Below are 15,607 nucleotides of genomic sequence, written 5' to 3' on the forward strand. Positions count from 1 at the left end.
TCTCTGGTCTTTGGGAATGATTTTTTGACTTGTTACATACAGAGTTCTCTTCAAACTGAGCTCCACACACCGTTCTGCTTTATTGCCTGTAAATTGAAAAGGGTAAAAGAAAAATAAATAAATAAAAAAGTCAAAAACCATGAAACGAAATTCATTCTCCAGTATATTTCAGAATGCAATTACAAGGCTTTTAACCGTTTGTGTTGCAGAGAAAGACCGACCCTGTGGAATCCGACACAAATTAGCGACTGTTCATTTCGGTCCAAACTCTTCCAGAGCCAGAGAGAGAGTGCAGCCATGTGCATAGTCGGCTCCAGAGGAAACAACAGAAGGAGGGAGGAAGGAGAGAAAACACTGAATACACTGGCAAGGTCCCCGAGGAGCTTACTCTTCTCTGCAGCTTTACACTTCTGCTGAGGGTGAGCACACAAAAAAAAAACACTACAGCAGAGCAGCAGGGTGTGTGTGTGTGTGTGTTTCTGCAGGACACAAACACTGGAGAAGGTAGTGATCATAGGTTACAAAAACAGTCAACTTCTGCTCCTTGCATTATAGAAAAACTTCTTTTTTTTTTTTACAAAAAGTGACAAATATTTGAATGTGTTCTTGCCAAGCTCAAGATTTATTATTACATTTATTTTTCATTTTCCCTTCAGAAACATGGAGCTTAAAGAGGCTCAACCGCAAACCACACTCAAGTTTAAATAGATTTTTCCCCATTGTCGGTATGTGTATGGACAGTACACATTATGTCCATTTTTCCACATGTTAAAGTAACAGGACACAGACTCAACAGCAAAACACTGGAAAATCCTCACAAGTGCAACGAAGTCAACCTGGGAAGAAATAAATTCTCTCAACAATGATTTCCACTGATCAGAGGAAACCAGGCAAAAATGAACCAAATCATTTCAATCCCCCCCCCAACATCCTCACATACAATAAGAGCCCCGCTGATATCATGATTCAACTGTATCCCATTAACACGAGGACAGTGCGGCCCACAATACAAGTCCTCTAAACCAAATCCCTTTGATTCATCGCTGAACCTGAAATTCAAGCTGAAATGACTTCTAAAATTACCACAGCACAAAAATGTTCACGCATTGGAGCAGCAGTAAAACGCTCAGTTTCATTGGCGTTGAATCATTAGGGCTTTGACTCACTTCATTTGAAGTCCACAAATTGATCTGAACAGACTGTTTACAAGGAGAGAGGCAAATATCTGAAGGGACGTCAAGTGCAAATAGAAATGTCATTTTGTTTCACACCACTGTACAGAACTAGTCAAGCCCTCCTTAGCTGATGGGCTTTAAAGTGGAGACGACACCTGATGCTGACTGAACGATCAATACGCTGAAGAACACTTGATCCAGAAAAAAGGAAATTGGTATCACTATTAATCAAAAGATCTAATTCCTCAGGTCTCATCAATATTCCCTCAGATGAAAAGCCTCGTAAAGTGTGATGTAATCATGCTCACAGAGGAGGTGGTGAATTCACGGCCAATCAGAGCCGTCCCTCATGAGGCTGTGCGTCCAGCATTACATCTATACTTCTTTCATATGTGAACACTCAATTTCAGCCTTATTATCTCACGATAAGCTCGGCATAAAGACATAGTCCTGAGGAAACAGCTAGCCAGGCTCTGTACACGCGTCGGAAGATTACTATTTAAAATATGTATCGCAGTTGCTGAACCAATGCATGAAGCTGAAATATAAGAATTTCAACAAGTACTGCATTTTCGTAGAAACTGATAATATTTTTGCATTTGTGTTCAAGCTAAGCTTACCTGCCTAGTGATAGTTTTCACACAACTCGAAGAGCAAATATGTGTATCCCTCAAACACAAAAAAACCTGCAACTGAAATTTGAAATGATATTTTGTATTTAGTGTCAAAATTCACGCACGAAAAAGACCCACACTCACGAGAGAGGTTCTAATCTGCAAACGCACAGATCGGCGTTTGTAAGTTGAGAGCAACCCCAACCCTCACGAGGGGGCATTTTTGCTCCATGTGCAGAACTGCAGTTTGACGAGCACGGTCTGAGATCAGTACCAAACCATGTGCTCGAAACTGATCAACACAGCCCGACAGTCCCTCGCAGGTCGTGCACGCAGATTGGAAAGGATTCCTCACGGGTATATGGTTTTGCACTTGCAAACATTTCCTCCACACAAGTTATTAGATATAGACATGAGTGAAGAGGCCAGTCACTGAACACACTGGTTCTGTTTCGTTAGAGGAAAAGGTTTCTGTTCCCATTTGGATGTTTCCCTTTGTCAAAATGTAAATGATTTCTTTGCTAAACTCCTTCAAAGGTTGAAACGTTTTGAAACTAACAATATGCTCTTTTGTTCACTTCACTCCAGGTCCGTCCGCTGACGAGTTCTTAACTCGGAACATGAGCCTGAAGAACTGAGCTTTAAAGATTAATGGTGATAGCAGAGACTAGAGAATCAAGTATGTGTTGTGTTAAAATAATTATCCGAGGAATTCCGCCCTTCCAGACAAAGTTTTTCATCCATCCATCTTCCCTTTGTACTTGTCCTCATCCGTCCATCTGCTGTAGTGTATACTCGTCATCACGCCTTCCCACTGTTCCTCTTCATCCCTGCTGTGAGGTAGAGGAGCTGCAGCTTCATTCTTGTCTGCAGAGTCACAGTCTGGACGAGTCAGGAAAGAAGTAAACAAGTAAGTAAATGAATAAAATAAAGAATGAATGAGGGAAATAACTACTTACTCTCTAACACCTACTTCACTATAGAGGGACTTCTATGGAGAGTACTATATAGTGAACTCATCCACATAAGTTGGTTAGCTTAGTTGGTGACCACTACTTTTCACAATGCATTGTGGGAAACAATGAGTCCAGTATATAGGGTATGAAATACACTTAAAATCACAAATTTGTTGAGAACTAAATGACGTAACAACAGTCAATGGAAACCAAAATCATCACGCTATTGAGGGCTGGATTCAAAACCAGACCGAAAATCAAAGTATCATTTATTTATTTTTTATCGAGGCTGATCCAACTCATAATGTGACTCAGGTGCGTACGGCCTGTGTGTGCCTGTATACAGTCCGGTGTCAGGTCTGACCACCCAGTGAGGGTTTTATCCCAGTACCTAACAGGAGTCAGGGAACCGTTGGCTATGACATGGAGATCCGTCTGACCCTCCAAGGATATTTCTCCCAAGACCATCACTGACCCACCACCAAACTGGTCAAACTAGATGATGTTACACTCAGCATGACGTCACTTTCATTTGCACCATAGCCGTTGAAATTAATTCAGAAACAATCCATTTATTTATTGACTTCAATGAATTCAAACTCACATGAGGCAGGCTGGTCATCTTTCTCATGATCACACTGTGATCCTCGTCACTGTACACGTTCTTATCCTGCCCGGGGTCGTCTGCTAACATGTACAACTCTCCAGCATGGACGTCAGTCACATTCACCTGCATGTAGAGACATATGGATATCAGCCAACTATCATTTGTTACCGTCATTGAAAACGTCTCAACACATTGAGCCAGAAAAGATGGATGGATCCAACAAAGACAGTACAAAGTGACAGACGAGAGATGTGATGCGGCGCAGGTCAGTGAAACACCTACCTGAAATGTTTTCGGGTTGAATCCCAGCCACAGTGTGTATCTGTAGTCCCAGGTGCGTAGAGAGTAACCCATGACCTTTATGTCTTGAAGGTCAGGGAGGTCCGAGTTCACCTAACAGAAGAACATTCCACTTAATATTAGCACAGATCTCACTCTTTCAGCGTGGTCAGATGTGCAGCTGCCAACTCCTCCTGCGAGCCGGACGATGAGCTGATGTCAGGTCTGCCAAGCTGGACAGAGATGAACCTACAGCAGGTGCTGTATCACTCACTTGGACATTTTCATTCAGAGACTGTGATTGGAGCTGGCAGCTCTTGTACAAACCAGAGAGGTTCAAAGAGTGACAGTGTCACCACAGTCATGTTTAATCAGTGTGGCTCATTTTTAAATTAAATATATACCTGTTCGATTTGATGCTTCCTAGTATTAGGGTCACTTAATGTGAAAAAAAAAAATCTAGCTGACATTTTGAGAATAAAGGCATAATAGTACATTTTAAACATTACTATAATAAAGTAAAGTCACAAAATTACAAGAGTTAAGTCCTAATATGATCACATTGATCTCATAGTATTACAATTAAATACTTATAAGAATAAGGTAATCATTTAAGGTTGTGTCATTTTAGTCTGTCACCTGTGTAAAAAAGGATGTGGAGCGTCTTAAATTACTCTTTAGAATAAAATTCACAAATAACTTTTTGAAAAGATAGTGGAAAAAATGGTGTCTATTCTGAAGAAAGAATCAGAGTTTGGAAGTGATCGACTGTGAGGCTGGAGTTTGTTACATCTGGGAAACATTCACAGGAATTTCAGAGTTTTTCGAGATTGGATCAGGATTTTAGAACCCAGAGGAAAGGAGCTCCAGTGAGCACTGGTTCTCTTTACCGATTATTTCCTAAAAACATGTTTCCCTTATTCGTGAAACATTGCAAATTTTTCCCACCTCATTGAATCATAACTTTATTCTTACAATATTAAGTCAAAAGGTTTTTTCTTCAATCTGGCCCCAATACTCTCTGTCTTAGCTTTCTGACTGATGGAAAACGTAATGATTTTACCTGACACCAGCTCGTGAAGGCTGTTAAACTCACTTTTCTAGACACTCAAGCTCAGGTACCTGTGGTGTATCAGCAGGTCGAGGGTACTGGCTGAAAGATACCGCTTCCTCGTCCTCTCCTCTCTCTCTGTGACGGAACGTGTAGGCCAGGTTGTCTCCCTCTGTGCACAGCTCCTCCTGAAAGCAAGAGAACAGGCTGCAGAGTGAAGGAAATAAATGTCGCAGCCAATAAGATCACGTTCATGTTGGACATGTTTATGGAGTGTTTACTTCCTGATTCATTTTGTTTGGTCAGGTTGTTCTGTACCAAGACGCCTGAAATGTCTCGGAAAAATCTCTTGGAATCAGAACCATGTTCTTTCCTGGACCTCAGATCACATTCTTTTTTCTATTGTTTTTGTACACTTTGATTAACAAGGTCTTCTTCACTGAACACTCATCAGCCACAGTGACTCAAACGTGTGCAGCCATGCTAGCAGCTCTGTGAGGCTGTACTGTGTTGCTTTGAGTAAACATGCTCACGATGACAATGTTGACAAACCAGTGTTATCAAGACATTAACCCCTAAGACAAGTTAATTACACTGGATAAATATCAACTTCAACGTACAACACACAATTTTGGCCACTAGGGGTCTCTCAATCAAAACAATAAGACCTATTTTGCTGACGTTGCAATACAGCGTGGGATCATGCAAGCTTGTTGTCTTTACCACCACAGCCAGTGAAAATCTACCTGACACGACTCGGGTGCAAATCATTTCACGGAAGAGGTCATGTATTAAAGTAATGCAGCAAATAACAATAATTATCGTGTTACGAGTGACCTATACAAACAGGGAATGGAGAACACAGCTGATTGGCTATCTGTGTGTTTCCCTCTGTCCATGCTCATTTGCCCCTGACCCACAGGTAAAGCGGATGATGTAATTAAAAGGCGACCAAAATGAAATGTCCCATTCCCTTAAATAAAATTGGGGATTTCACAGAGTTTGAACATTGTTAGAAACATTTTGTATGATGTAAATACACAAGACAACTTTGTAATAGTGTTATTAGATTTTACCTAAACTGGCAGCGTTACATGTACAATGTAATGCCACGTATTTGATTAACCTTTTATACTGTTACCAAGTAAAAACATCATAGTTGCGAGGAAACCCCCCCGAATTATTTACTCTGATAAGTAAGTGAGACGTTGTTTCCCACTCAGGTGCATATACATAACATCAGTCTGAGTAATGGGAGATGAACAGTGTTAGGCTCTGTGGTGTCTGACTGTGAAAATGCTTGCATGCTAATGCTCGGCAGGCATGAGGTTTAACCATTTCAGTTTGGCAGATTACAATGCAAAGCTTTGCAAATTTAAACACCAACAACAAAAAGACCAAAATAAAGACAAACATACATCTGAAGCTGGTGGGGATTAGTTTTGCAGGTATTTTCTCATCATAGAACAAATGAGAATTTTGACACAATGGCTCTACGTGAAAGTAGGTTAACAACGCAATTATTAAGATTCATCCTGAACGTTTTAACTAAATTTCAGAACAACTTGATGATGAAAACCTGCCGAGACATTTCCCTAAAAACTACAAATGTTAAAGCTCAGGGGATCACCAGCGTCAACATGTTTCATCATTGTTGTCCAGATAGTTCAGTCATAACCTGAAATATAATGCACTGTGCCCTCCCTGCAGCAATGCAGCTAACAAATGCAACAGAACAGACTTTGCCATCAAGGCTGAGAGACCAATCAAGTAGTAGCTTTGGTAACAAGTGTCTACTCTCTAAAAATTCACTTTCATCCTTTAATACCTGGAAAGAAACATCAGCACAAGGTTCAGGTGCGCGGAGTCCGGCCATGTAGGCGACTGTGGGAAAAACATCCACCAGCTCCACCACGTTTCTTCTAACTCTGTCATCTGGAAGAGAGAAGGGCCAGCCAATTAAAGAAAACTCTTCTTTCTTTTTTTATGAACCACTGAGAGCAAATTAGTCAAGACATCCACTAAATTTTACTCGACATCCTGCACTGCAATTTCATCATTATTGCACCATTTGAAGTAAAAACTGTCTAGAGGCTAAATATCAAAGTGTATCCTTGTCTAAATACTTTTGAATTTCTCCGTGTATATCAAAGACTTCATTAAAGTCAAGATGGCATATTAATAAATGTTTCAACAAGGTTTATGTGACCAATTAAAATCAAAAGATGAAATCAAATTTGAGCTCCATTTGACTTGACATTCATGGTGCCTTTAGAAAGAAGAAATGTACATGTTATTAATAGAAATGAATTTGATGTCAGTGGAGGGTCTCACTCTTAAAGCTGTACTCTGATTTGGTTAAGGCATCAATAAAGGGGAAAGGGGACGCTCCCTGCAAATCCGGGCGTGTTGTGACACCAGGGACGTAAAAGATGAGAGGGACACGTGTCGACACATCGAAATTAGAGTATTTAGCCCATTCTCCGTGTTCTCCTAATGACCAACCTGCAACAACAAGGACAAAGAGAGACAAAGAAAGATGTTAGAAAGACAAAAGAGAACCAAGTCAATAAATCTGTATCATACAAATCACATCACGGATGGAGAGAAGGTTGAGGAAATTAATTTTCATAATGTTTTTCTCAGTCATCTTATAGGAGACATTAAAAGAAATTGAGTTTCCGAGTCAGTAAAAGATTTTTAAAATAAAGGAGGTGGTGCAGAAAAAGATTTTAACTATGGAGCAAACCAGGTAAACAATATGCTGTTACAACACTGCCATCTGGTGGTGGAACACAACAGCCAAAAGTGGATATTTTTGAAAGGTTACAAAATCTCCACCTCCCTAAAAACTCGCATGCGAGTGATTTGTTTTACAAAAACCCTGAAAGTACATATATACGTATAAATACACAGCAGCACTGTAGCCTTCCTCAGCCTTCCTCCTTGTGTATACTGACCATGATCTGAGGTGAACACCACCATAGTGTCGTCAGCCAGCCTGAGATCGTCCAGAGTACTGAGCAGCCGTCCAACCTGAGCGTCCATGTAGGACACAGCAGCAAAGTAGTGCTGACGGAGACGCAGCTGCAACACAAGGTACAGAACACCAGTGTTTAACTGTCTGGTTCCAGGAGCCCAGACATGAAGATGTTAGAATGTTATAAATTGTTTTAAAGTGCTGAAAGCAGGCAGCTCAAACCTGGAAGTCTTTCGGAATTGGTCCGTAAGGAAAGCTGATGTTTAGTTTTTGGACGTCGTCGCGCTTTCTCACGTCGGTCCATGGGTTGTAGGCCACAGGGGGGAGGAGCTTTGGGACATTGGGGTCAGGGGCCAGGGTCATTTCCTCTAAAGGATAAAGTCTCAGGTACTCCTGTAAATATGCAACACGTTTCAAAGTGGTGTTTAATAAAAGGCAGGGACTCCCAAGTGATCCAGAACAAAACATAGCTTACACGTTCTCCCAGTTTTAGTTTTTCCACATTGGCTTCCTGCTAATTACAGGTTTGATTTAAGCATCACATCCAAACTCCTACATTTAGTGTGAGAAGGCTCACGTCTCTGTGGCTGGGACTTCTGATAATTCACAGGTGAAGGCTGAAAACAAGAGGCTGTCTTTAAAAAGACATCTCATCTAATACCCATGTTTTCTTAATTTTAAAACTTTGTATCTTATATGCCATGAACATGCTTCTCAGTTCTCTTATATGCCATTTGGGTGAAAACGTGGTACTTGAAGAATTATTTTTAAGACGAGACCAGAAGACAAAAGGGCAGAAGGATTTTGAGCATAATTGTGTAATGTGATCCTTTTATATCCTGACATTAACTCATGAGTATTCTTAAAATATTATTATAACTATTAGAATTATTGTGTATTAGCCTTTTACCCTACTATTGCTTTCATTCATCGAAATGACTTAGCTTATAGAGGAAACCATAAGTGTAACAAAGATTACTAAAACATTACTTGGCATCCAATTACCGCGATACTTGACAGTAAGTGTCTGCCAAAAAGCAAAGAACTGGTCTGATAATAAAAAAAATAATAAACTCCTCTTTTTCAAATGGAGACAGGAGTCATGATTAAAATATATGATCTCAGATGTTTGTTTGGTTAGATTTATTGTTATGGTTCTAGAGACTGATCTTTTCATTCTTTGCTCCGTTCTCCGAGTGCGTCCACACGATTCGAGCTAAATCACATGTACCATAAATCACATGTCAACACAGTGGAGCTGGTTTGACCTTTCCCCACTTTTCATCTCTCGACTCCCTCGCTGAGGGAAACCTCTCTGTCACGCTGACATCCATCTCTGCTCTCATTCATATTCCACTGCATCATGCCCGGTCCCTCCTTCATGCTAAACTGCATCTCCTATACATCCAGGTCACTTCTCATTTAATGCACTTCAGAGACAGCATGTAATTCTCCTTCTCTGCTTACCTTTACGTTAGTCATTCACATCATACAGTAAAACTAATAAATAAATATAACTACACTGGTTTAACTATTATCTAACATTTTGCGCAGAGGGTGTTGATATTGAGTCATGTACCTGTGGTATCCTGAAGGGAATGTGTGGTTTGTGAAATCCCACGGCTAAGAAGAAGGGAACATGATCCATGGCCCAGCTCTTCAGTAACCTGACAGCCTCGTCTGTGCTCTCCAGGTCAGGGAGGGTTCCCCCAGGCTGCTCCGTCACATTCACTGCACACAGCAGGTTGGCGTGCAGTTTACCGTCCTCCCCTTTACACATCTGAAAACAAGATTTTCATACGATTTACTAAAAGTCACCTTTTATGCATAGTTACTGCTGTGATTTACATTTCAGTGTTTGATGAAGTGACGCCATGTAGAAGAGGACCGGAAGCGAAGGAACCTGAACTTTCAGACACATTCAAATTAATATACAGTAGGACGATTGGTGATCAAAGATCCCTGTATGGGGCCCTTTGATTCATGTGTTTGCCCAATCACGAGTCAGGCTCAGCTGTCAATCATGAATTTTCACCCAGTTTTTATAACAAATAACTAAATTCACAACTAAAGTTACAGAAAAAAGAAAGAAAACATCAGTGTGACAAGAAACACCCAACCTGACAGAAACCATCTTTGAGAAAAGAATTATCTAACTGAAATTGTATCAATGTCCCATCTGCTAACATGGGAGAGGCATAATGTATGACCTGTACTGCAGCAAGCCAGCAGGTGACGATTCAAACGTTCGCCTCACTTTAAGGGGAGTGTTGTCATCTGTACTTACAATCATAAGATAGATAGTGTTCTGGCATTTAAACATGACCTCTAGGGGGCAGCAGAATCAAGTAAATAAATATGTCACAGTAGAGCAGGGGTGTCCAAACTTTTTATCACGAGGGCCACAGAGTAAAAAATTCGAAGGTCTGGGCCACTCACGCCGCCACGCCCCCCTGCCCTTGAGCGGACCGTTGCGTCGCTCAGGGCGGGGGGCGTGGCGGCGTTCTGAGGGACAGCTGACAGGTCAGGGGTGTATTTGGCGCCACCTAGTGTCTAAACTGAGAAGTACAATACAGTGGGCCATAGTCCATTACATTACAATTCATTTAGCTGAAGCTTTTATCAAAAGCGATTTACAATCAATGCATTCAAGGGTACCCGAGGGTACAAACCCCGAACAACAAGAATCAAGAAAGTACAATTTATTCAAAAATAGAGGGCAAAACTACAACATGCTATAACTAAGTGTCATTTAAGTGCTACTAAATTGTTAGTTTAAAAAAAAAAAAAGGGGCCAATTTAAAAAGGATGGCAGGACGCAGATGGTCCGCGGGCCGTAGTTTGGACACCCCTGCTGTAAAACATTGACGCATCATCTCCATAGGCTTGCATGTAAATGGTCATCACCTTTTAAGTTGATGGCATAGTTATTTCTTAACAAACATCTATACATTCAGTGGTTAAAGAGGAACATTCAAGTTCTGGCTACCTAGCAAACAGGAGCTGGTAGAGGGAGAAAACGGTACTTATGCAAATATCTGACTAAATGATCCACTATGTTTAACAGCAAGTCACAAAGACCCTGTTCAGACCTGATATAAGATGTGTCCAGTCAAACTTAACTTGCTATCAGATCCCTCAGGCCAGATGTTAAAACTGTCAGTTGTATTCTCTTAGGTTTGGCTCTGCCACAACATGAGACAGAGCTTATCAACGTATTTAGTTGTGTTACATACTTCTTATTATCTGTGTTTATTGGTAAATCACACAGAAGAAATGTTCCGTTTATTCTTTAGGATTTAACATCCTGCTCATTTTTTAAGTAAATCTAACAATAGTGCTTCAATGTACTGAATTGTTAATTATAAAAACGCATGTACCTTTCCCCTCCATTTTTTTAATTTAACAATGTTCTGTCTCTATGTCAATAATGTCAGTATGCATACAGTGTATTGGCTGTAATCCCCCAGATTATGGTTTATTTGATTGTTTCATGATGATGCCGTCTCCACAGATCAGTGTTTGCAGACAGATCTTGGGCCTCATTTATAAAACAGTGCGTATGATTCATACAAAAAGCGTCCATGTAGACAAAATCCGAAAATGGCATAAGCAAATAAAATTATAAAACCATGCGTAAGCACACCTCTTCACGCCCACATTCAACTGTAAATAGTCAAAACAAATCGCCTAATGAATATGAAATTATCCTGCTAACCACTGGGTTTCTATGGTGAATCATGGGATCAAGCGATTAAAAGAAAAAGGGAAACTGACACCGACATGAAGGTGTCAGTGAGGTGGAGGTGGAGAAACACAGAGGGTGTGCATATGATACATTGTAGAAAGAACAGTGCCTAAAATAAAAATAACTACAAAAAGAAAACGGTGGAGGCAAAAAAATTATAATAAGTTCTTCACATTGTCAGAATGTGAGGGAACTTGTTGTATCGCCTGTGTGTATTTCAATCATCCCAAACTGCAGGAATTATTAAATCCAGAGACAGCTGTGATATCCCCAATCTATACAATTTTACAGAATTATATTTTTTAAATGTAAATGTAATGTGATATGTAGAAATACTGGAAGCACACGCGACTCTTGACCCGGTGTTTAGATAAGTGCTATAGAAATAATGTAATATAGTAATATTATTGTAGCCATTGATAATGTGGGGATTGGAATGTGTAATGTTTGGTCTGTATTTCACTAGCAAACTTTTTCCACGTAAATGTGCATCTAACACAATAGAAGTTATAATGCGCTTCCTCGGTCAGACTATCGCCCGATTAGTCCTGAGAAGAAAACCTCAAAGTGTTTCATTAAACAAATGATCAGACCCAGACGGGTTAAAGAAAGACTCTGGTTTTACCCCCAAAGTTTAACTGTGGTTTGTTTGAATACATTACTCAGTTGAAAGAAGCAGTTAAGACACTGGGGACAATAATGCTCTTATTATTAAGACATGATGGAAGGAGTGTTCCATCAGTGCTGACAATCTCTCCCAGACAAGCGCTATATCATTTAATTTCACTTGCTCACAGAGACACCAGCTCTTTCACAAATGCAGCCCATGAGCCCATGACTGTCTGCACCCAGAGTGATTCATGTGAGCGACTCTGACACAGAAGCAACTTCAAGTGATGCAATCACAGGCGCAGACCTCACAGGAAATGATTTACATTTTTCAGAGACAGCTCTGGAAAGGATCAAGCAGATATACATCATCTACTTCCAGTTTCTATCAGTTAAAAAGATTAATTCACTGAGAGATCCAGCAAAGAAAATTCAGACTTTGGATTTTCAATTGTTGAAGAGTCAGACGCAGAGCTCCAGCCGGGGAGGATATAAGCAGCATATCTTCACTAGATCTTGGTGGAAGTAATGATTTACTGTTGGGTTGATGGTGAATTTGATTATTTATCCATCAGTGCATGGTAGATGTTCAACCCACCTCTGAAGGTGAAATATCTGATGCTAAAAAGACATCCATAGCAAGAATGATAACTAAAATAATAATAATAATGATAATATTTAACAGTCGCCCCGCCCTCGCCCGATAATCATATTAGTTAACTCTGAAAACGATCTAAAAGATGCCATTAACCACTGTTGTTGTAATTATAGTTGTTGCGTTGACTGATGGTTATTGGTATAGACGCCCATTAACTCTCATGATAGAGGTGCACATGTTCCAAAGATTCGTGACAAAGTGCGACATAATAACAAAGCCTCTGCTGCTCCCAACTCATACGGAGCAGATGCTGCTTTTCCACTGAGTTACAGTGGACAGCTGCAAAGTTCAGTTATAACTACTTAAATTTAACTACCATTTACAACCATTAGCTACCAGAGAGAGAGACAGAGAGAGACCAACTGGTAGTTTTGATGAAGAGGATTGACGAACTGAGAATGTTTGACATCAGCCTCCAGGCAGCTTGGTTGGCCTGCATCACTTCAAGCTGTTGTATGATTACTAAATGTAGAGTTGGTCATTTGTTTCTAAAAATCAATACAATTTGTTGAAATGTTCAAGTTCATAAACACGACCAATAACTTCCTTCGTACTGGATAAAATGACTGACTGGCATATCTGTCTGTCGCTATTATAAATTTATGGTAAGTGCAGCCTAGATTTTCCAGGATTACCAACCCCAATTTAGAGTGGAAATGTGTAAGAGATGCTGTTTTCCTATTTGTACCTTTTTTTTCTCAAAATGAAATGAGGCTGGGTGGTATGCAGGGATGGACCAGCTGTATGGGTAGTCATCTGAGTGGTTAGAGGCGATTCCTAAAGAGAGAACAACACAACATTTGTCACAACCATAGACACAAAATGCCTAGTGTCCGGAGTAAACAACTGAATCATTTAGAATGGAATCTCCTCGGAGATCCAGAACAGGCTCATCATTAATCCAGGGATCTCCTTAAATTAATGCCATGTAACCCTGAGCATGACAATTTTATTTTATCCCTCTATTTGGATTTTCATGAAAACCTTATACTATTAACCTGACCTGGATGAAAAACCTTGCCCACAGACGCGGTGAAGTAGCCTATGGATTTGAAGTACTGAGGCAGAGTGGTGTAATTTCCAGAGTGGGTTCTCCAGTAGGAGTTGAAGTCGTAGAGCCTGGTGGTGTCTGGTCTGCGGCTGGTCAACATGGATGTTCGACTGGGAGCACACACGGCTTGCTGGGAGGAAAAAATACACATTCTAAGATTTCCTTGAGGTTGTACGATTTGATTAGTCTCAGATCAAAACTGAGTGAGCTGCTTCTACAGCGTGTGACAGGGAGCATACTGACCTGTGCGTATGCATTGAGAAAAACTTGGCTCTTGGACGCCAACTGGTCAATGTTTGGCGATTTTACCACAGGGTCTCCGTAGCAACCCAGGGATGTCCGCAGGTCGTCTGCCACGATCAACAGGACGTTCTTTCTGTCTGTAAACAAAGTTATTTCAGAATAAAACACAACACATCATTCCCATTGTGGCAGATCCCCTGGAAATTCTATTTTTTGTTTACAATGTCTTCATGGTTGAGCCCCTTGTTATATCACAGATTGCTTTATTTTTGTCCATGTTTGTTTGTTTGTCTGGTAGTTGGCTACAGGTAACTACAGGACAGATTACCACCAACTGGAAGGTTGTGGTATGGGTCAGGAAAGAAGTTCTTTGTGAGATTCATAAGGGGACTGTTGGACCTTGACAGAGGCATAAACGTACTGAATGGGATTCTAGTTTTAAATCTACTTTGAAGTACCACATTTTTAATCCTGCTTTAAAAATTCCTTATTAAGTATTTAATTCAACCCTTTACTACTTTTTAAATAATGGATAAATCCTAACTGTAGCTCCTTTAACTTCGCTTTTATGCCTTTTACGGTTCCTCTTTTCTACAGATTTTATTTCCAACATTGTACATCCTATCCATGCATGTGTTTTCTTCCTTTGCCAGGACTGTACAGCCCAATGGTGCAATTCTTTACGTTTATGATAAACAGTATGAAAATCGAACCTGACATTGTTTACTGTTTTGGCTGCGTTTAGATTCATCTTTTAAAGTGTGATCTGTGGCAGGTTTCTAGATCACTGCTGAGAAACTACAGAACAGAGATGGGTGGAATTATTCAAATAACATCTACTTGCTGTTAAACCTATAGGAACAGTGACAAGTGGACTGTGTGAACATGAGTTTGAGGGAAACGCATCAGAGGAAACATTGACCACAGGCTGGACAGAAAGTCCACGAGTCGAACAAAGCAGCCTTCAGTGAGCGAGTTAATGTCGTTAACTCGAGCTGCAGCCACTAAAACAACAGGCAATGAAATAAGCGAGCAGCCAATAAGGCTCGTGTCAGCTAGATGCTGAGATTTACTGTTTATCAACCTGAACACAACCACCAACAGCAGCCATGCACTGAAGTGAGCCTGAGAAGTAGCGCTACCTCTTCTGGAGACAGCAGCAGGAGGAAGAAGAAGAAGAGCCAGCAGGAGAACACAGAAGCGGACATGATGGTTCATGTTGGCTCGTCATTAACGAAGAAACACACAGTTTCTCTCTCCAGCTCCACTGTCAACACACAGCAGCGCGTCCGCTTTAAATCACTTCCTGAATTACACGTCCCTGGGCAGAGGCTGCTCATTGGCTGGTTTAACAGTCGCCCCGCCCCAGCCCGGTAATCATATTAGTTAAATGGTGCGTCAATCACTTTTAATAGCAGGGGCTAATTGATTAATGGAGATGACAGTGGACTGACACTGAACTGTGTGTGGTTCCTTTATGGAGCTTTAAATAATTTTAAGAAGCTAATTGAACATAAAAGGACACAGGCTCGAGTAGGGAAAGCTGTGAAGAAAGCAAAAAGAGAAAGTTGGAGGGAATTCTGTACCAACTCCTTGGGACTGATGAATACGAGGAGGGGACTCCGAAGAGAGTGGC

At 40.7% G+C, this 15,607-nt stretch overlaps 2 protein-coding genes across 5 annotated transcripts in view; one reads left to right on the top strand and one right to left on the bottom strand.

The window, feature by feature from the left end:
• The window catches only part of zgc:66433 (uncharacterized protein LOC321250 homolog), a 143,218-nt gene that overhangs the window by 75,715 nt on the left and 51,896 nt on the right, over window positions 1-15,607 (top strand). The gene's annotated exons all lie outside the window — the stretch shown is intronic.
• On the bottom strand, window positions 594-15,282 carry ids (iduronate 2-sulfatase). Its single transcript, XM_053428689.1, has 13 exons — window positions 15,114-15,282; window positions 13,972-14,108; window positions 13,681-13,858; window positions 13,366-13,454; window positions 9,242-9,442; window positions 7,885-8,055; window positions 7,643-7,769; window positions 7,017-7,187; window positions 6,511-6,617; window positions 4,754-4,870; window positions 3,635-3,745; window positions 3,350-3,475; window positions 594-2,671 (listed from the first exon to the last, which is right to left on the bottom strand). The coding sequence occupies exons 1-13, from the start codon at window positions 15,187-15,189 to the stop codon at window positions 2,591-2,593; spliced, it is 1,692 nt and encodes a 563-aa protein (XP_053284664.1). The 5' UTR covers window positions 15,190-15,282; the 3' UTR covers window positions 594-2,590.

This window comes from Pleuronectes platessa, chromosome 8, assembly GCF_947347685.1.
Source record: "Pleuronectes platessa chromosome 8, fPlePla1.1, whole genome shotgun sequence".
NCBI lineage: Eukaryota > Metazoa > Chordata > Actinopteri > Pleuronectiformes > Pleuronectidae > Pleuronectes > Pleuronectes platessa.